This window comes from Cyanistes caeruleus, unplaced genomic scaffold (genome assembly GCF_971803275.1).
Source record: "Cyanistes caeruleus unplaced genomic scaffold, bCyaCae1.hap1.1 HAP1_SCAFFOLD_240, whole genome shotgun sequence".
NCBI classification, from domain to species: domain Eukaryota; kingdom Metazoa; phylum Chordata; class Aves; order Passeriformes; family Paridae; genus Cyanistes; species Cyanistes caeruleus.
In genome coordinates, this window is record NW_028256022.1 from 49,682 (window position 1) to 72,018 (window position 22,337).

Genomic DNA, 22,337 nt, shown 5'->3' on the forward strand with positions numbered 1-22,337 from the left:
AAGACTTTTGCCTTTGAATGACTCATCCTTAAAATGACATCCCTAGACTCATGGCCCATACACACCTCAGAGTGATGTGAAATGAGAGGAGAAGAACTGATGACAGATTTCCGGGCAGCTGGCATCAGAGCAACAGAGAACTGTAACAGAAATAGTTTTCTTGTGAGAAACTCCATAGGTTATCAGAAAGAGACTTCTGTTTCTCTACAGAGACTGATGAAAAGACTGTAGCAAGAATTGGGACTGTTTTTAACCACCAAAGTTCAAAATTTTTTTTGTCTCTATGTTGTCATGTATACAAAGAAATGGTCAAGTAGTGAGAGATAGAAGAGTTTTCTGGAAGTTTATTCTGGTGTTCTTATTCTTGTAGTTTTGTTAATAAACTTTCTTTATCCCTTTTTAAGTTTTAAGCCTGTTTTGCCCTTGTTCTAATCCATATCTCACAGCAAGAAATAAGTAATTTTTTAGTTACTGGTTTAAAACCATGACATCTCCTTTCAAAACCTAGTTGAAATTTTGCAGAAACAATTAGATGAAGAAAGGAATGAGACCCATCTCTTGCCAGTGGCCCGAAGAGAGGAATGGGTTAAAAATTCAAAGAATGCTTACTCACCAAAGAAACAGTGGAGAGGGAAACCCCTCTCATTAATCAAATTTAGCCTCAAAAAGAACTAACTGATGAAAAATTGTGGGCAGCACTGCTGTCCTAGCTTGAAACCTTTAATTAAAACAATATAATCATATTGTCATGGAGTTAACTTTACCTTTAAGGGAGTTGGAGTTGCTGGGAACTGCCTGGAGTCTTTTCTCCTGACCAATTATCGGTCATTGCTGAGAACTGACAGCAGTTTACGCCATTGAAAAGTGGGATCAACTTGTGAACCCTACCTTAAAGTGTAAAACCAGGGCTCTCTTGGTTCTCTTTGTTTCCTGGCTGTGAAGGGTGGCAGAGCTCCAGGCCTCCCGTTCCCTGCCCAGGCCATGCGGCCGGGCGGGGCCGGGGCCGGGGCCAGCCGCGTGTCCCGGCCGGCAGATGGCGGGGGGCCTGCGGAAGGTTTTCCTCGGGCCGGGCCGAGCCGAACCGATCTCTGGCTCAGCTGCAGGTTTTGCTGTAACTAAATTCACTGGAAAATGCCGAGTGAAGAAAGAGAGAGGCCCTGGACTTGCAGCGGACTGGAGCGGCGACTACACTCTCCAGAGCAGCCATGAAGAACCTTCCATCGCAGACAGCTCCAGCTCCTGTTCAGCAGAGATCACCGAACCACCTACAAAAAGCCTGGGCAAGATTTTAACTCTTTCATTACCCAGATGAGACTTGCGGATTAATCTTTTTATCCAGAGAGAGAGAGAGAGGGATCAACATGAAAAGAGACTTTATAAACTACCAGTGACAGGAAAGAAAAGAAGCTTCAGAAAAGGTAGAGAATTAAGAAGATGCTTTAATTAAGCTGAAATATCTTTCTGTTAAAACTATGGAGATGGACAGTTCTGAAAAGAACTCCTTTAATTCATGATACAGAATCTAGACAGGAATAAAGTGTTCAAATTGTAAATTTGAGTAAAAAGTAGAGTAATTGTGGTATAGTGAAGTGCTGGGAGATTTGAAGCCTTGAGAGGCAATGAGAAAACTGTTTTCTAGTGAAGCTCACAGAAACAGATGAAGAAGACTTTTTGCCTTTGAATAACTTATCCTTAAAAATGCTACCCCTAGACTCATGGCCCATACAAACCTCAGAGTGATGTGAAAATGGGAGGAGTGGGCTCGAATAATAGCAGCTCTGGGCAGCTAACATTAGGGCAATGGAAAACTATAACAAAAATAGTTTTCTTCTGAGAAACTCCATAAATTAACAGGAAGAAACTTCTGTTTCTCTACAAAGACTGGTGAAAAGACTGTAGCAAGAATTGGGACTGTTTTAACCATCAAAGTTCCAAAGTTTTTGTCTCTGTTGTCATGTGAACAAGGAAATAGTGAGTAGATAGGGGACGAAAAGGTTTTCTGGAAGTTTATTCTGGTGTTCTTATTATTGTAGTTTGTCAATAAACTTTCCTTTTTCCTTTAAAGTTTTAGGCCTGTTTTGCTCTTGTTCTAATCCATATCTCACAGCAAGAAATAAGTAATTTTCTCAGTTATTGGTTTAAAACCACGACGTCTCTTCAAAGTCTTTCAAATTCCAGAAACATTCCACAAAATCTCCACAAATTTCTACACAAACTATGAAAAATCTTTCAAAATGATTCAAGTCTAGTCAAAATCCAACAAAATTCCAGAAACATCCCAACAAACTCCCTAAATCTTCTCAAAATCCTACCACATTCCAGAAACATCCCACAAAAACTTTACAAATTTCCACACATCCTAGAAAAATCCCTCAAAATTCTTCAAGTCTTCTCAAAATCTCACTAAATTCCAGAACATTCCACAACATTCCAAAAAAATCGCACAACATTCCAGAAACCTTCCAGAAAATTCTTTACATTTTTGCAAAACTCCACCAAATTCCAGAAACATCCCACAAAATCTCCTCCAATTTGCACGCAATCTAAGAAAAATACCTCAAAATACTTCATGTCTCCTCAAAGTATTAAAATTCCCCATACATCCCACACAATTGACTAAATCTTCTCAAAACACTACCAAATTCCAGAAACATCCCACAAAATTCCAGAAAAATTTCAAGATTTTAAAAACGCCCCACAGAATTCCACAAACATCCAACAAACTCACTAAATCTTCTCAAAACCCTACCAAATTCCAGAAACATCCCACAAAAATCTCCACAAATTACCACACAATCTAAGAAAAAAACCTCAAAATCCTTCATGTCTCCTCAAAGACTTTCGAAATTCCACAAACATCCCACACAATTCCCTAAATCTTCTCAAAGCCCTACCAAATTCCAGTAACATCCCACAAAAACTCTTCCAATTTCCAAAAATTCCGCAAACATCCCACAAATATCCAGAAAAATCTTTTCAAAACCCTACCAAACTCCAGCAATATCCTGCAAAATCCCACAAAAATCCCACAAAATTCCAAAATCATCCCACAAAATTACAGAAAAATCTTCTCAAAACTATACCAAATTCCAGAAATATCCCACAAAATCTTGACAAATTTCCACACAATCTAAAAAAAACCCTCAAAATTCTTCATGTCTCCTCAAAGTCTTTCGAAATTCCACAAACATCCCACACAATTCCACAAACATCCCAACAAACTCCTTAAACCTTCTCAAAGCCCTACCAAATTCCAGAAACATCTCATAAAATCTTTACAAATTTCCACACATCCTAGAAAAGTCCCTCAAATTCTTCAAGTCTCCTCAAAATCTCACCAAATTCCAGAACATTCCACAACATTTCAAAAAAATCACACAACATTCCAGAAACCTCCCACAAAATTCTTTACATTTTCGCAAAACCCCATCAAATTCCAGAAACATCCCACAAAATCTCCACATATTTCCACACAATCTAAGAAAAATACCTCAAAATTCTTCATGTCTCTTCAAAGTCTTTCGAAATTCCACAAACATCCCACACAATTCCCTAAATCTTCTCAAAACCCTTCCAAATTCCAGAAACATCCTACAAAATCTCATTCAATTTCCACAAAATTCCACAAACATCCCAGAAAATTACAGAAAAATCTTTTCAAAACCCTATCAAATTCCAGAAACATCCCAAAAAATCTCGACAAACTTCCACACAATCTAAGAAAACTCTTTCAAAATTCTTAAAGTCTAGACATAATCCCTCAAATTTCCAGAAACATCCCAACAAACTCCCTAAATCTTCTCAAAACCCTACCACATTCCAGAAACATCCCACAAAATCTTCAAAAATTTCCACACAATCTAAAAAAAATACCTCAAAATGCTTCATGTCTACTGAGTCCATAAAATTGCAGAAACAACCCAAAAAATTCCACAAAAATTTCAACAGATTCCAAAAACATCCCACAGAATTCCACAAACATCCCAACAAACTCCCTAAACCTTCTCAAAACCCTACCAATTTCTAGAAACTTCCCACAAAAATTTTTCCAATTTCCACACATCCTAGAAAAATCCCTCAAAATTCTTCAAGTCTCTTGAAAATCTTACCAAATTCCAGAACATTCCACAACATTCCAAAAAAATCGCACAACCTTCCACAAACCTCACACAAAATTCTTTACATTTTCACAAAACCCTACCAAATTCCAGAAACTTCGCTCAAAAACTCCTCCATTTTACACACAAGCTAAGAAAAATACCTCAAAATGTTTCACGTCTCTTCAGTCTACCAAATTCCAGAAACATCCCACAAAATCTCCACAAATTTCCACACAATCTAAGAAAAATGCCTCAAAATTCCTCATATCTCCTCAAAGTCTTTCGAAATTCCACAAACATCCCACACAATTCACTAAATCTTCTCAAAACCCTTCCAAATTCCAAAAACATCCCACACAATTCCACAAACATCCCACAAAATTCCAGAAAAATCTTCTCCAAACCCTACCAAATTCCAAAAACATCCCACAGAATTCCACAAACATCCAAAAAAACTGACTAAATCTTATCAAAACCTTACCAAATTCCAGAAACATCCCACAAAAATCTCCAAAAATTTCCACAAAATTCTACAAACATCCCACAAAATTCCAGAAAAATCTTTTCACAACCCTACCAAATTCCAGAAACATCTTGTAAAATCCCTCAAAAATCCCACCAAATTCCAAAAACATTCCACGGAATTCCACAAACATTTCAACACATTCCCTAAATCTTCTCAAAACCTTCCAAATTCCAGAAACATCCCACAAAATCTACAAAAATTTCCACAAAGGTCCACAAACATCCCACAAAATTCCAGAAAAATCCTCTTAAAACCCTACCAAATTCCAGAAATATCCCACAAAAACTTGACAAATTTCCACAAAATCTAAAAAAACCCTCAAAATTCTTCATGACTCCTCAAAGTCTTACGAATTTCAGAAACAACCCACAAAATATCCAAAAATTTCCACACAATCTAAGAAAAATACCTCAAAATGCTTCATGTCTCCTCAAAGTCCCACAAAATTCCAGAAACATCCCACCAAATTCCACAAAAATCCCACAAAATTCTAGAAACATCCCACAAAATTCCACAAACATCCCAACAAACTCCCTAAATCTTCTCAAAACCCTACCAAATTCCAGAAACATCTTGCAAAATCCCTCAAAAATCCCACCAAATCCCAAAAACATTCCACGGAATTCCACAAACATCCCAACACACTCCCTAAATCTTCTCAAAACCCTACCAAATTCCAGAAACATCCAACAAAAACTTTTCCAATTTCCACAAAATTCCACAAACATTCCACAAAATTCCAGAAAAATCCCACAAAATTCCACAAACATCCCAACAAACTCCCTAACTCTTATCAAAACCCTACCAAATTCCAGAAATATCCCACAAAATCTTTACAATTTACCACACAATCTAAGAAAAATACCTCAAAATTCTTCATGTCTTCTCAAAACCCTACCAAATTCCAGAAACCTCCCACAAAATCCTTTACAATTTTGCAAAACTTTCTCAAATTCCAGAAACATCCCACAAAATCTTGACAAATTTCCACACATCCTTGAAAAATCCCTCAAAATTCTTCAAGTCTTCTCAAAATCTCACCAAATTCCAGAACATTCCACAACATTTCAAAAAAATTGCACAACATTCCAGAAACCTCCCACAAAATTCTTTACATTTTCACAAAACTCCACCAAATTCCAGAAACATACCACAAAATCTCCACAAATTTCCACATAATCTAAGAAAAATCCCTCAAAATTCTTCATGTCTCCTCAAAGTCCTTCGAAATTCCACAAACATCCCACACAATTCCCTAAACCTTCTCAAAACCCTACCAAATTCCAGGAACATCCCACAAAAACTTTTCCAATTTCCACAAAATTCCACAAACACTCCACCAAATTCCAGAAAAATCCCACAAAATTCCACAAACATCCTAACAAACTCCCTAAGTCTTCTCAAAACCCCACCGAATTCCAGAAATATCCCACTAAATCTTTACAAATTACCACACAATCTAAGAAAAATACCTCAAAATTCTTCATGTCTCCTCAAAGTCCTTCAAAATTCTAGAAAAATCCCACAAAATTCCATGAACATCCCAACAAACTCCTTAAATCTTCTCAAAACTCCATCAAATTCCAGAAACTTCCCACAAAAACTTTAGAAATTTCCACACATCCTAGAAAAATCCCTCAAAATTTTTCAAGTCTTCTCAAAATCTCACCAAATTCCAGAACATTCCACAACATTTCAAAAAAACTGCACATTCCAGAAACCTCCTACAAAATTCTTTACGTTTTCACAAAACTCCACCAAATTCCAGAAACATCCCACAAAATCTCCACAAATTTCCATACAATCTAAGAAAAATATTTCAAAATTCTTCAAGTCTAGTCAAAATTCCTCAAAATTCCAGGAACATCCCAGAAAATTCCAGAAAAATCCCACAAAATTCCACAAACATCCCAACAAAATCTGTAAATCTTCTCAAAACCCTACCATTTTCCAAAACCATCCCACAAAATCTTTACGGATTTCCACAAAATCGAAGAAAAATCCCTCAGAATTTTTCAAGTCTCCTCAGTATCCCACAAAATTCCACAAAAATCCCACAAAATTCCAGAAACATCCCACAGAATTCCACAATTATTACACAAAATTCCACAAATATCTCCGAAAATTCCAGTAAAATCTGATTAAATTGTTAGCGTTCAGGAACACACATAACCACAAATGATTATATGCGGGTGCTTTATTAAGAGATCATGGTGTCAGGGGTACACATACCCAAATCTCTCTCATCTTGGTTTTGGGTTGAACATATTTTCATAGTCTAGCATTATATAACTCACATATTAATTATTAAACTTACATTGTTCTATTGTATGCATTGTTTTTACCCAAGCATGGATTTCTCCTGATCCACCCCAGCCCCCTAACATTGTTCCTCACGTTCTTTAAACAATAATTACAGCTAATCACATCTAACAATTGTATCATGATCATCTACTGATTACACAGGTGCAATTTTGACCTGATTTTTAGCAAGTACAAGGCCTAACATTTCCCAGGGCCAACTTTTCCAAGGCCTTTCCAAACTTAACTAACTTTATAAGTCCCCAAATTTTCTAACATTTTGAGACCTTTTACTATCACTTACAGGACTTGTGTGCTCCAGACCCCTCACCAGCCTTGTTGCCCTTCTCTGGACACGCTCCAGCCCATCCATGACCTTCCTAAATAAATTGGGGGCCCAGAACTGGACACAGCACTCGAGGTGCTGCCCAACCAGTGCAGAGTAGAGGGGAGGAATCCCTGCCCTGCTCCTGCTGGCCACACTGTTCCTGATCCAGGCCAGGAGCCATTGGCCTTCTTGGCCACCTGGGCACACTGCTGGCTCATACCCAGCCTGCTGTCCATCAGTGTCCCAGCTCCCTTTCTGCCTGGCTGCTGTCCAGCCACTCTGTCCCCAGCCTGTAGCACTGCAGGGGTTGTTGGGGCCAAAGTGCACGACCCGACACTTGGACTTGTTAAACCTCACCTTGTTGGGTTTGGGCCCTGGATCCAGCCTGTCCAGCTGCCTGTGCAGAGCCCTCCTACCCTGCAGCACATCAACACTCCCAGCCAACCTGCTGTCACCACGGTTCCATGGGGCCCTAGAGTGTCACAATGGTCTCCAGGATTCCATGAAGCCTCCCAGCAGTCCAGTTTTGGATCATACTGGGAGTGACTGGACTCATACTGGGAGTATCTGAGAATGACTGGGAACATACCATGCACATCATCCCCCATACTGGGGGTGACTGGGAGCAACTGGGAGCATGCTGGGAGCCAAAGGCATCATACTGGGATTGACTGGGTTGATCTAGTCCGAGGCAAATGGGACCATCCTGGGAGTGCTGCCATGTGACAAGGATCATACTGGAGCTTACTGGACTCATACTGGTGTTGAAAGGGAACAGCTGGGATCTCTGAACACCAAAGGTTTTTTTCCTGCCCACTGAAGAAGGAGCTTCCCAGTGTCCATGTGTGAGGGGACCTTCACCTGAACCAGATGCTGTTAGGAGAAAAAGCTGCCTCTGCTGGCAAATCCCACACAACAAGTCAATGCCAAGAGAGAGCATTTTACTTTCAAAACTTCCCTCCTGGAGCCACAGTCCTTTTGAATCACACAGCAAGCAAGAGAACAGCACAAAATATAAGGCTGTGTCCAGTTTTTGGCTGGGTGAGCAAACAGAGGGAGTACCAGGGTCCGCTGCCACAGACTCTCCTCTTGGGGAACAGAACCCCCCCAGGCTCCATTCCAAATGCTGTGCACACCCTGCTGGCTACAAACAACCCCTTTTTTAAGAAGTTGTTGGCAGGAGCTCTCCCAAATAAATGGCATCTTAATGGCAATTTTCATTCAAAATCACCCCCATTCCAAAGGATGAACAGAAAGCCCACAGCAATCCCAAAGGCACATATGGTGCACCTGGGGAAATCCTCAACTTCAGGGCCCAGTGGGTTAAAAAATACCCATAAGAAGCCACAGAGTGCAGAGTGCAAAACTGCAACAACCACTTGCTGGATCATTTTGGCTGTGCTGCACATGTCTGCAGACCCTCTGTCCCCCTGCAAGGACAGAAGGACACCCATCAGGGGCTGGGCTGGCTGCTGAGAATGCCTCGGGCAGGACGATCCTCAGGCAATGAGCAGGTGCCCAGAGCCGCTCTGACACTGAGGCCTCTGTGCCCCACAGCAACGGGAACACCACAAGGACACGGCAACGTTCCTGTGACATCACAGCAGCAGCTCCCCCAAAAATTGCTTGCAAGGTTCTCCTGGGTCACCAAGGAGCACAAAGGATCCTCAGAGGGCACAACCTATTGCTCAAAGGATCCAAGAGGAACTCAGAAAATGCAGCAAATGAGGACACCCCACAGCCCAGCCTGAACACTGAGAAGGAACAAAGAAGTGACCAAACCAAAGGAAATACAACTTTTGGTCACTGATGCTTCTGACTATAACCAGCAAGGCTTGTTCCATCTGGGATCTTTGTTCTAGTTCTAGAAACAAGCAATGTCCTCTGCTGTAACTGTACATTCCATCACCAGCTAGAGATCCTCATTGACGAGGTCACCCAGCATCCCTGAGGCCACAGCAGGGAGTGCTCCTGACATCTGGTACAGCACTGTGGCTTTCCTGGGATCCTTCTGGTGCCTGTGGCTGAGAGGAGTGGGGTGGATGGAACCAGGACAGGTCACAGATCAGCAGCCCCACTGCAAGCAGTGCTTTCTCCTGCTGTGTTGGGACCGTGGGGTGACTGATATTGGGACTCCTCTGGCTTTGGCTCCTGCAGACCACACAGTGGCTCAGACACTGGCCTGAGGGAAGGGGTCTCATGGAAACCCGGCACAGGCATTTCTCTTTGGAGAGGGGGTTCTGCAGGGAGAAGGGAGAACGAGAGACGTTCCTGTCTCCTGAGATTCCCCCTCCTCTTTCAGCAGCCATATCACAATCCATCAATACCAGAGTTCATAGGATCACTTCCATGCCAGGGAGCACAAGGCACTCAAAACTGAACCCTGCCAGAGCCCAGCCCTGCCTGCCCATTTGGAGGGTGTGGGGGAATGGAATTTCAGCAGGAGCTGACCCACAATGATATTTTGCCACTTGTGGGTTTCTCACAGCCTTAGAAGGAGTTTGAGATCTCTGTCCCCAACACCCGCTCACCCTTCAAGTGCACACACGTGCCTGGCGGCAATTCAGGGTCCCTGGAGTGGTGGCTGCTAATCTTGGAAACAGGAGCTGTTGTCTTTTCCAATGGCCTTAACTCCCTTCTAGCTATTAGAAAGTGGGTGAGTAAAGGAAATGACCCTGGAGGAAGGGGACCAGAACCTTGGAAAAAGATGAAACATCTTTTGTCTGAATTACAAATTAAATCCCTTTCATTTATTTCTTTAGTACTACTCTATTACTACAAACAAAAACATGTTTCTGAGCTGACTGTTGGGATTCGGGGCTTTATTTCTTGGTCTTGTTGTTGTTATTATTATGTTTTAGTGTTACTTTTCATTGTCAAGACTTTTAAATCTTAGACATAAATAACAAATGCTGGATGTCACACGCTGGGAAAATTCCCTTGTTTTTCCCACCAGAATTAAACTGGACACTCAACTCCAAGTTGCCAGTGGATTCTAAAGACGGAAAATCCTGTTAATGCCGGGTTTGGTGTGGTTTGGAGCGGGGGAAGGGTCTCATCCCCTCCCAGAGGTGCCCCAAGCCCGCTCTGCTGCCACGTCTGCGCTCGCGGCCCCTCACGGCGGCCCTGCCCTGGGGACATGGTGGGACCCCCTCCTGCCAGGGCTGAGGCTCCTCATGGCCCCTCACAGCCCCTCATGGCCCCACAGAACCTCTCACGGCCCCATAAAACCTCTCATGGCCTCTCATGGTCCCTCATGGCCTCTCAAAGCCCTTCATGGCCCCTCATTTTTCCTCACGGCCCCTCTCAGCTCCAGGCGCGGGGCTCCTCCCAAAGGAGAAGGGGTCGGGCCCTGCTCTTTCTCCTTTTATTTCGGTCCCTTCATAGCGACGAGTAAACAAAGGCTGAATGGAGCCTTTCCCCAGCGTTTCCCTCGGGGTTCATTGCAGGCTGAAGCTCTGTGCTGGCGCTGGCCCGAGCACCAACATCCCTGCAGCCCCCAAGGCCTTTGCTGTCCCCCCGTGTCCATTCCCTGTCCCCGAGTCCCGCCCGGCTCTGGCAGCAGCAGCAGCCGCAGCGCAGCGGGCGCCGGCCCGGCCCGGCCGGGGCTCCCGGCCACGAGCAGCAGCAGCGCCGGCCCTTCCCACCTGCTCCTGCCTCGGCTTGCCAGGGCTTTTGCCAGGGCAATTCTGGACTACAGCAACAATCCCCCACAAACAGCCCTGATTCCTCAGGCCCGCCTCTGCTGCCCTCAGCCAGCCCTCAGAGGAAGAAAGGATCGGGTTCCAGCGCTGTTTTCAGCACTGTTTTACTCACCCTGAGGTGACAGCAGGAGGCTGTTGGTGCCTTGGCCTTGGCAATTGTGGATCCCAGCTGATCTTGCCCCTCTTCTGCTTGCCACTTGAATTTTAGCAGTACAGCTGCAATTGCCTCTTTCAATCAGTGCTACCCACTGTGCTTTTCTGACAGGGAACTCGGACTGCTTGTTAAAAAGGCCTCATGAGTAGTAGATCTCCAAATGCTCCCAACTCCCTGAGCACAAAATCAAAGAGAATTAAAGCCACACAGGTCACATTTGCAGTGATCAAACACAGCCCTGTTGCTGCTGCTGCTGCTGAAATAGAATCACCTGACAGAGGCCATCACAGAAATTGCCTTTACAGTGGCAAATAAAATGAAAAAATCGACTAGGAGAAAAAAAACCCAGAACTCCCCAACTCGCTTCACTGTTTCTACCGAGCAGCAGAAGAAAAAGGAACAGGGCACCTTTCAGGCAGTTCCACAAGCTCAGGGTTCTCATTTCATGGGGAATCTGAGATGCAATTGGCCTTTTTCAAAGGATAAAACAAAGGGAATGAATTGGAAATTATTAGGAAAAAATGTACCTTCTTATATACAAAGTTCACCAAGTCATTCCCTGCATTTCTCCTTTTCACATTCTTTCTGTCATCCAGAGAGGTCCAGCTTATCATGTTCTGATGCTTATCATCAACTGATTGTGCTCTTGATTTCTCCCAGTGCAAGAGATGTAGAATCATCTAAACTGAACACAGAAACAAAGTCTCTCTGTCAGCCCATTTTCATGTTCCAGATCACTTTCAAGATGTCCATGGGGGATTTGGAATGATCAGCTCTCCACTTCTGGCTGCACACCCTGGAGATTCTTTCTCCACATTCAGCCAGGCTTGTATTCCCTAACAATTCCCGGTACCTCATCATGTTTTCTTTGGCTAGATGAGTAACAGTGGAAACCTTACCAATGGCACAACTCCCCAGTGCACAAGGAAAAGAAAGAACAAGTTTCAAGTGCTTCAAATATTTGTTCTGCTTTGCTGCAAGAGTTCTGCTGCAGTCACTTACAGTGTGGGAAGCCAAGAGAAGCTGCAGCTGGGGGCACATCTTGTGACAGGAGCTGCGCCTTGTTCTCCAGGACAGGTTTTTGGAAAGAACAGACGGGACTGTGGAGAAGATTCTGGGAAAATTGAAACAACTTTCTTATGAAATGAAAATCAAATCAAAAGAAACAACCAATATGTTTTTTCTCTATTTTTCTCTATTTATTTTTATGTTCCCCTTTTCCATCTTGCACTTTCTCCATCCCATTCATTCCAAATGGATCTCACCTCTAAGATCTGAGACTTGGCAAGTTTTAGACACTGTAAAATACCATGAGCTATACCCAGTTTGCCTTGCCCTGTTTTCCTTGGAAAGCAATGCTGGAGACACAAGTGCAGCGCTTGGGTCGGGTACAAATTCTGCATTCAGGGAATGTGCTCAGATGGTGTTGGACCCTCAGCAGGGACAAGGCACAGCAGCAGCCAAGGGCATTCCTGTGCCCCTGTGCAGGATTCAAGACTCTGGCTCTTGGCTCAACACGGCAAAGTTCCCGTGTTTGGCCAGGCTCAGGGGCTGCCCGGGGAGTGCGGGGCTCGGGCCGGGGCCGAGCGGGCAACGGACAAACGGACACGGGGACAAACGGTCCCGGTGCTTCAGTTGCAGCGGCGGCAGCGGCAGCAGCAGCAGCAGCAGCGGCGGCAGCAGCAGCAGTGGAAGCAGCGAAAGCATCAAATTTATCACTTTTCTGTCTCTCCTCTCCCTTTCCCACGGACCCACATTCCCTCCGGGTCTCCCTTTTCCTGCGTCCCCCCCTCTTCCAGGTTCCCTCTCCCCGTACCCGCCCGGGCCATGCCCCCGGCCCGCCCCCGGGCCCAGGCGGGGTTGCCCCGGCCCCGGTCCCGGCCCTGGCCCCGGCCGTCCCGCCGTGGTCTCACCTCCGCCGGGCTCTGGCTGTGCTGGCGCTGGCGCTGCTGGGCGGGCATCATTGCCTGGGGCTGGGGCGGAATCGCTGCCCTTTGGCTCCGCCTTGCCCGATCCCGGCCCCGGCCCCGACGCAGGCTCCGGTCCCGACCCCAGCCCCGGCCCCGGCTCCTCCCGGGGCCCGCGGAGGACACAGGCGGCGCGGCCGCTGCCGCCGCCTCCGCTGCGGCTTCCCCGGCCCGAGCTCCGCCGCTCAGCAGCGCGGCCGCTGGCCCCGAGCCGCCGCTGCCGCGTTCCAATGAGGGAACGCCTGCGGATGCCCGGCCCGGGGAGCTCGGGGAGCGCTCGGGGGCCGTTCCTGTCCCCGGGCCGAGCGCTGATGGCCGCGACTCGCCCCCAGGGAAGGCGCAGGAGGCCCTGCAGCAGCGCTACGAGCTGGGCCCGCTGCTGGGGCGCGGCGGCTTCGGCAGCGTCTTCGCGGCCACGCGACTCTCGGACGGCGCCCCGGTGAGCGGTGGGCAGAGGAGGAGGAGGAGGAGGGGGCGGAGGAGATGGCGGGGGCGCGGCGGGGCGGGCAGCGAGCTCAAGCCTCTGCTGCTCCTTGCTCGCAGGTGGCCATCAAATGTGTGCCGCGGGATCGCGTCCGGCTCTGGGGCGAGCTGGTGAGTGTGCGGGGCCAGCGGCAGAAGCCGGGGCGTGCCGGGCAGGGATGAGCCGGGGCCCGGCGGGGTGGGAGCCGCCGAGAGCCCTGCGGGGAGAGCGGGCGTGGGGTGAGCGAGGTGTGCAGAGCATCCCGGGCTGGCTGAGGGGTCCCAGGGCCCTGGCACGGCCTCAGCCCCACTGACAGCACCGTGCTCCTCCCGCAGCCCGACGGCACCCGTGCTCCCCTGGAGATTGTGCTGCTGGACAGGGTTTCCTCTGGCTGTGCTGCAGTCATTCAGCTGCTGGAGTGGCTTGAGCTCCCCGACAGCTTCGTGTTAGTGTTGGAGCGTCCACAGCGGTGCCAGGACCTCTCGCATTTGCTGGCGGAGCGGAGGTTCCTGCCAGAGGAGGAGGCGCGGGGGCTCTTTCGCCAGGTGCTGGAGGCCGTGCAGCACTGCAGCAGCTGCGGGGTCCTGCACAGGGACATAAAACCGGAGAACATCCTGCTCGACCTGGCCACAGGGCAGCTGAAATTGATCGACTTTGGCTGTGGCGCCTTCCTGCAAGACACAGCCTACACCCAGTTTGCAGGTGAGCCCTCGCAGGGGATGCTCCTGGCCATCTCATGGGATGGGATCAATGCTTGAGGCAAATTGATTTGGATGGGGGTGTGAGGGGGACCAGCTCCCAGCCCTGCCAACAGCCTTCAGCACCCACTGTGCCCTGGGCTGGGGCTGGGACAGCCAGCCTGACAAAAACCCCCGTGGGGGTAGCAGAGGGCAGGGGTCTGACCCCATGCCCCAGAGAGTTTAGTGAGTCAGCGAGGAAGGGCTTGAACTCCTCTGCTCCCCACGTTTGCCTTGGATTATTAACAATGTTTTGGAGGCCATGCAGGCAGGGAGGAGAGTGTGTTTTCTCTACCATGGGGTGGGTTTTTATTTGGTTGCCACTGGGCCTCCCCAGTGCTTCTGCTGCCCTCTTGCAGCAGCAGTGGCTTCTTTTCCAACCCTGGGTTTGTAGCCAAGTGCCAGGTGCTGGCAAGAGGGCAGTGGGTCACCCCGTGTGCCGCTGGGGCAGCCCCCACATGCCCAGGGATGCTGGGGCCAGGCTCTGGGAGCGGCAGCATCCCCCTGATGAGTTCCATCTGTGTTCCACAGGAACCCTGTCCTACAGCCCACCAGAGTGGATCCACCAGCAACGCTACCATGGCCAGGCAGCAACAATCTGGTCCCTGGGCCTCCTGCTCTACCAGCTGGTCATAGGGAAGCACCCATTCATGAGGGGCCAGCAGATCATCTGGGGGCGGATCTTGTTCCCACGACGGCTCTCCCAAGGTGAATCCTCATCTCTGGGCACAGGGGGAACACCAGGCTTGGGAGACAGCAGCGGGCTCATGAGCATCCTGCTCTGGCAGCTGCTGAGGAGGTGGCACATGTCCTGCTCTCCTGCAAACAGGGAATCCATGGGGAAGTTGAGGCCCATCTCTGGGCACACCCAGCATGGCCTGGGCACTGGAAGGGGGCGGCAACTTCTCCAACTGACTGGTGATTCCTGGTTTCTCTCTTCAGAATGCCAAGATATTATTAAGAGGTGTTTGTCCATGCAACCCTCAGACAGGCCATCCTTAGAAGACCTTTTGCGCGATCCTTGGATGCAGGCTGTTCATCTGCCCTAGGAGATGGGAGAGATCCACATGCACGGTTGGATCCAGGGGCCTGGCAGGTAACAGCTCCACACATTTCTTGGCAATCGGTGGCAAAGCAAACCAGGCTGTTTTTGTCGTGCCTGTAGCTCTGAGCAGGGGTCATCAGAAGGGAACACACAGCTCTTGGGCTGGAGCTGAGCTGGACACCTGGTGTGGCAAGCACTGGTGGCCACCATTCCCCCTGCTTTTGCTTGTCTGCTTCACTGATGGCTGGGACCCTGGGCAGAGCACTGACAGCCTGGTCTGGCCCCTAGGCAAGGAGAAGGAGCCCCTGGAGAAGCTGTTACCAGCTGGGGCTGCTGCTGGAGACACCAAGGGCAACCTCAAGGATGGCAATCTCTTCCTCCAGCTGGCCAGCTGAAGATGATGGATTTCAATTCTGGCATGTCTTCTTCAAAGACTTGCTCCACACCCAATTTGCAGGTGAGTCCACAGCCAGGGGATGCTCCCAGATCTGGGCATGGCACAGCCTGGCCAGGCACCAAAGGTTCCCCCCTTGGCTGGGGTGGATGCAAGCAATTCTTCAGTTGGCTGCCAAGCTGCTTTTTGTCTCTGGACAGCTGCTGAGGGGCTGGGTCTGCCGTGGCTGGCTGCAGGCTGGGCACATGGCCTGCCCTCCTGCTCTGCTCCCAAAGGCAGCAGTGATGGGCAGCTTTGGGCCCAGCTCTGAGCATGGCCAGCATGGCCTGGGCACTGCGGGTGGCTGGGACAAGGGGACAGGAGCCTTCAGCTGATGGGCGGTTTCTGGTTTCTCTCCTTGCAGCCGGGCTCTGCGGATGCTGAGGCTGCTCTGGGCTCTGCCAGGGCTCTGCTGGGCTCAGCCCCAGGCACAGCTGGGCTCACCCTGCCCTCCCATTGCTCTGACAGCTTTGCATCACACGAGCCCATTCCCAGCACACCGCCTGAGCTTTCTACTTTTGCAGGTGAGTGAGACTCTCCTGCAGGCCAAGAGATTGCAGTTAGGGACACACATATAATTGGCAAGGACCCAAACTCTCCACAGTCCCAGCTGAATGCCTGCATCTGCACAGGATGTTTTCTGTGTCCCACTCTTCCTTTCTTTTTGGCTGCAATTGTGCAATTGCACTTTCTTCCTCCTCTAAAGTGCCACTGCTGTGTTCCTGAGGCAGTTCAGTCTGGAGCTGATGGATGAAGAATCGCCCCTCTGCACTTCCAAACCAGAGCAAAAAGCTGTAAGTGGGACTTTGCATCTTTAAGAAACCCCTGAATGTTTGAAAGGGAATGTGCAGCTCATTCACAGGGTGAGAAGGAAGGGCACCTTCTAAAGGATTTGGGGTTTGACAGAGTTTAGATTCCCAGCGCTGCTTGGAGCTGGCAAGGCGCAAAGCACTTTCTTCTTGCTTCACTCCAATTTCACCACAATTTAAAATAACAATATTGGAATCAAACCCCAAAAACTTTTTCAGAAAGGTTTCTGAGGCCGGTAAGATGCATCATGCCATCAGCACATTTACAAAGTAAATAACTGTGTTTTATGTTTCAAAAGACCAATTACACCTTAATTCAAAGTTAGAGAAGATTTTTCACTGTACGCTTGGGTTCTGTTTTTATCTTTCACATTTTATATAAGTTTTTTTTCTTTTATTTTTCCGCATTTTTCCCCTTAAAACAGAAATCATGCTATGAAAAAGAAGTGTCCTTTGCTCCTGGTTCCTGTGTGGAGCAGCTCCCTTCCCGCTGGCTGAGCTGCTCAGGCAGAGCCCGGCAGCTCCTGGCCCTGCAGGGCTGAGGCTTTTCCCCGTTGCTGGGCACAGACTGATGGAGCAGCACTGCTGAACACAGGGACATGCAGAGGGAGCAGAGCAGCTGCCTTTGCCCACCTGAAGCTCCAAGGCCAAACTCTGAGCAGACACAGCTGGAAGAGACTCGCAGGCTCCCTGTTGGCTCTGCTGCCCCACTTGTGCCCGGCCCAGCTCTGCGTGAGGCACAGGGAGAAGAAGGGGCAGCTCCCTCCCAGCCCCAGCCCAGGGACCCCTCCAGCCCTGGGCCTTGGGGCACTGTCAGCACCCGCTCCTCCAGCCACGGCTTCTGCTGGCACTGACAGCAACAACCAAAGTGGGGCTGGTCCCGAGGGAGCAGCAGCAGTGCCTCGATCTGATCCCTCAGTGTGGGGCAGTGCTGGAAATATGATCGCAGCAGCAGCACCACCACCAGCAGCAGCAGCAGCACCACCAGCAGCACCAGCGCCAGCAGCACCAGCAGTAGCATCAGCAGCAGCACCACCAGCAGCAGGAGCAGCAGCAGCAGCAGCAGCAGCACCAGGGGCAGGATCAGCAGCAGCAGCAGCACCAGCAGCACCAGCAGTACCAGCAGTACCAGCAGAACCAGCTCCAGCAGAACCCGCTCCAGCAGCTCCAGCAGCAGCAGCAGCACCAGGGGCAGGATCAGCAGCAGCAGCAGCAGCAGCAGCACCAGCAGAACCAGCTCCAGAAGCACCAACAGCAGCAGCAGCACCAAAAGCAGCACCAGCAGCAGCACGACCAGCAGCCGAAGCAGCAGCAGCAGGACCAGCAGCACCAGCAGCACCAACACCAACAGCACCAGCAGTGCCAGCAGTACCAGCACCAGCAGCACTAGCAGCAGCACCAGCACCAGCAGCACCAGCAGCACCAGCAGTACCAGCAGAACCAGCAGCGGTAGCAGCACCAGGGACAGGACCAGCACTAGCTTCACCAGCAGTGCCAGCAGCAGCACCACCACCAGCACCAGCAGCACCAGCAGCAGCAGCAGCACCAGAAGCACCACCACCAGCAGCACCACCAGCACCAGCAGTAGTACCAGGGGCAAGATCAGCACCAGCAGCACCAGCACCACCAGCAGCACCACCAGCAGCACCACCAGCAGCAGCAACAGCAGCAGTACCAGTAGTGCCAGCAGCACCAGCGGCAGTGCCAGCAGCACCAGCGGCAGTGCCAGCAGCAGCACCAGCAGCACCTGCACCAGTACCAGCAGCAGCAGCAGCACCACCAGCACCAGCAGCAGCAGAAGCAGAAGCACCAGCAGCAGCATCACCTGCAGCACCAGGACCAGCAGCACCAGCAGTACCAGCAGAACCAGCAGCAGCACTACCACCAGTGCCAGCAGCAGCACCACCAGCACCAGCAGTAGCACCAGGGGCAGGATCAGCACCAGCAGCACCAGCAGCAGCACCAGCCATAGCATCAGCAGCAGCACCAGGGGCTGGACCAGCACCAGCAGCAGCAGCAGCACCAGAAGAAGCAGCATCAGCAGCAGCATCAGTGGCAGCAGCAACAACAGCAGCAACAATAGCAGCAACAGCAGCAGCACCAGCAGCACCTGCAGCAGCACCACCAACAGCACCACCACCACCAAGAGCAGCACCAGCAGCACCAGTACCAGCAGCACCAGCAGCAGCACCACCACCACCAGCACCAGCAGTGCTAGCAGCAGCACCAGCAGCAGCAACAGCAGCAACAGAACCACCAGCGCCAGCAGTAGCACCGGGGCAGGATCAGCACCAGCAGCACCAGCAGCAGCACCAGCAGCAGCAGCACCAGCACCAGCAACAGCAGCACGAGCACTGCCAGCACCAGCAGCACCAGCAGCAGCACCAGGGGCTGGACCAGCACCAGCAGCACCAGCAGCAACATCAGTACCAGCACCAGCAGTGCCAGCACCAGCAGCAGCAGTAGCACCAGCACCAGCAGCACCAGCAACAGCAGCACGAGCACTGCCAGCACCAGCAGCACCAGCAGCAGCACCAGGGGCTGGACCAGCACCAGAAGCACCAGCAGCAGCAGCAGCAGAAGCACCAGCAGCACCAGCATCACCAGCACAGAAGCAGCAGCAGCAGCAGCAGCAGCATTTGCAGCACCAGCATCACCACCAGCAGCATCAGTGGCAGCACCAGCACCAGCAGCACCAGCAGCACCAGCAGCACCAGCAGCAGCACTGCCACCAGTGCGAGCAGCAGCAGCAGCAGCACCAGCACCTGCACCAGTACCAGCAGCAGCATCACCAGCACCAGCAGCACCAGCAGTATCACCAGGGGCAGGATCAGCAGCAGCAGCAGCAGCAGCAGCACCAGCACCAGCACCAGCAGCACCAGCATCACCAGCACAGCAGCAGCAGCAGCAGCAGCACCTGCAGCACCAGCATCACCACCAGCAGCATCAGTGGCAGCACCAGAACCAGCAGGACCAGCAGCACCACCACCAGCACCTGCACCACCAGCAGCAGCAGCAGCACCAGCACCAGCAGCAGCACCAGCACCACCAGCACCAGCACCACCAGCACCCGCAGCACCAGCAGCAGCAGCAACACCAGCACCAGCACCAGCACCAGCACCACCAGCACCAGCACCAGCAGCAGCAGCAGCAGCAGCAACACCAGCACCAGCACCACCAGCACCAGCAGCACCAGCACCAGCAGTGCCAGCACCCGCAGCAGTACCAACACCAGCACATGGAGCTGACTTTCAGTGCAGCCTCTGCCATGCTTCCCTCCCTGTGCAGCGGTGTCACAGCAGCCTGAGGCACCTGGGAGCCCTCAGTGCCAGCAGGTACTTGAGATGGCAGCCCTGGGCTCCTGCATGTTACGCCAGGAACAGAGCTGGGGACTCCCTCCCCATGTGGAGCTTCCAGATGGAAAAGGCTGCTGTGACCAGGCAGCTCCAAGGGCACAGAAAGGAGCGGCTCAACCCCTTGATCTGTGCCAGTCCCACAGTCCTGGGCAGCAGCCACCGAGCCCTGGGGGAGCAGAGGGCACAGCAAGAGGGACAAAAGCAGTCAAGGTCAGAGACTGGGAAGAGCCAGACCTGGGAGCAGGAACAGCTGCTTCATTGAACTCCTGGAGGAAGCTCTTGGCTGGTTCAAAGCCCTGAAAGGTGTGAAGGGCAGAGAAGAGGCCACACCTAACAATGCTCCTGTTTTCACACCTCCCCTCTCTGTGTCCCAGAAGGAATTGGATGAACTGTATTCTTCTCTCTGAGTCGTCTCGTTCAGTGTGAGCAGCTCAGCACCAGGAGCTGAAGGAGCTGAAGCCTCAGGCCACAAGAGCTGAGTAAGAGGGGGCTTTTGGGCCAAAGTAATGCTGCTAAGTAATGGACCTAGCTGAATGCAGCAGATAGAATCCTACAATTATAGAATCCATTTTGCTGGAAAAGGCCTCTGAGCTCATCCAGTCCAGCCAGTCACCCAGCAGTGTCAAGCCCAGCACTAAACCTCGTCCCTGAAGTGCCAAGGTCTGAACAACAGGCCCTGAGTGAGGCCTGAACAACAGGCCCTGAGCCAAAGGTGACCTCTGGATGAACCTTCCAACCAGAGGTTATCTGTCTGTCTGCTCATTACTGAAATATGCATGGTCATTAGCACTGTGATAGATGGATCCACTCATCAATGAAACATGGATTGACCTTTCTGTGTTTAGAAGCCAGACAAGGCCATTCAATCCGACATCTGGCCTTGTTTGGGGTGTATGGACAGAGTCAACTCCCTTGGTTCCTCCTTGAGGCCTGGCCAGGCTTTGGTAGGGACGCAAGAGGAGGATGAAACCAGATGTTCCCACAGCAGAAGTGCTGTCAGTTTGTTTATTCAGCACTATCAAAGCTGGGCCCTCTCTCACAGCGGGGGTTGAGCCTCACCTGTGGCTGGAGGCACCTGCAGGATTTCCCAGTGTCCGGGAGTGGCTCTCCAGTCCTTGGCTGTGACAGCTTCCCCAGCTGATGGGTGGATCTGGGGATGGCAAAGTCTGAGGGGAACTGGATCTTTGTTAATGCCTGCAGGCAATCTTTGGCAGTGATGATTGGGTGCATTGCTGAGCTGCTCCTTTTGTGATCCTTTGGTGCTTGGAGCTGCAGTAAGTGACACTGATTCCTTCAGGTGGTGTTGGTGCCTTTGGTGCTGACTCTGCCCACTGGTGAAACAAAATTGGCAAAGTCTGGCCAGATCACAACAAAATATCACTTTTTAAATGTAAATGTAAGGAATCAGTCCCATCTGAAATTCCCAGAAGGGAAGCCCTCCCCAGAGTTCACTTGCTCTGGAGTGGGGCTGAGGTGGGAGCACCGTGCGAGCAGTGGGGCAGTCGGTTAAAAGAGGCTGAACCGCAGGATGTCTTAAAATGCATCCAAACATTGCATATGGAAAAAGGAAAAGAACTTGTGGGTTTGGGAAGACAAGGATGGATTTCTTAACAGCACCAACAGAAGGAACAGTTGTTTTTTGGAATGCTCCCACATGAAGGTACAGAAAAAGGTTTTAGTCTTGAGCTCAGGTTTGTTTGTGCAAGTAACATAATAACAATAACAACACAATAATATATATTTATATATATAACCAAAACTCAATAATGTGAAATAATGCTGAAAATACCAATTTGTGAGCTTTGGCTGCTCACTGTAACACTAAATACCCTACAAAAAAGAACTGGCAAAGACCCAAATGTCAGTGGTAAACTTTGTGAATTTTATACAAGGAATAAAGGAGGAACGGATAAAACTGGCTGTTTTTATAGGGTTTGTTGATACTATGATGCAGAATGCTTTGTCTGTTCCTGTGAAAAACACACTGATTAAGACTGCTGGGTTTTTCATGTACCAGACTCTCTACAAGCTGCAGGATTGGTTGAACAGGTGAAGGAGTTGTTAAAAGAGCAGTTGATAAAATGAGGAAATGGGAACCTGTCCTGGTGGAGAACCCATCTCCCAGATGTGTTCCATGCCCTTAACAATGGGCCCACTGGGGAAATGGAAACCCCTGGGTGTGCAGGGCTGCACCCAATTTGCAAACACAACCATGGACAGTGAGACTTGGACTGCCTGGGAAATTGTTCTGGGTGTGATGGCCCCTGACAGGGCCACCCCAGAGGCTGCAGGGCTGGACCTTCATGCACTGGAATTAATTAAGAAAAAGCCAAAGCAAATGAAAGTTAACAATACAAGAATAGGAATTCAGATTCCTCCAGAACCCTTTGGTTTGGTAACTGCTCACTTGAGCT

At 49.9% G+C, this 22,337-nt stretch overlaps 3 protein-coding genes across 3 annotated transcripts in view; 2 read left to right on the forward strand and 1 right to left on the reverse strand.

Annotated features, from left to right (window-relative positions):
• Positions 1 to 22,337, reverse strand: part of LOC147645525 (uncharacterized) — a gene marked incomplete at its 5' end in the record, with an annotated part of 62,031 nt that overhangs the window by 24,506 nt on the left and 15,188 nt on the right. The gene's annotated exons all lie outside the window — the stretch shown is intronic.
• On the forward strand, positions 13,564 to 15,782 carry LOC147645527 (serine/threonine-protein kinase pim-1-like). The gene is made up of 5 exons (XM_086874512.1): positions 13,564 to 13,674; positions 13,879 to 14,245; positions 14,812 to 14,988; positions 15,223 to 15,376; positions 15,614 to 15,782. The coding sequence occupies exons 1-4, from the start codon at positions 13,564 to 13,566 to the stop codon at positions 15,327 to 15,329; spliced, it is 762 nt and encodes a 253-aa protein (XP_086730638.1). The 3' UTR covers positions 15,330 to 15,376; positions 15,614 to 15,782.
• LOC147645528 (uncharacterized) lies at positions 15,333 to 21,740 on the forward strand. Its single transcript, XM_086874516.1, has 3 exons — positions 15,333 to 15,376; positions 18,516 to 19,639; positions 19,755 to 21,740. Exons 1-3 carry the CDS (start codon positions 15,333 to 15,335, stop codon positions 20,183 to 20,185), a joined length of 1,599 nt encoding a protein of 532 aa, XP_086730642.1. The 3' UTR covers positions 20,186 to 21,740.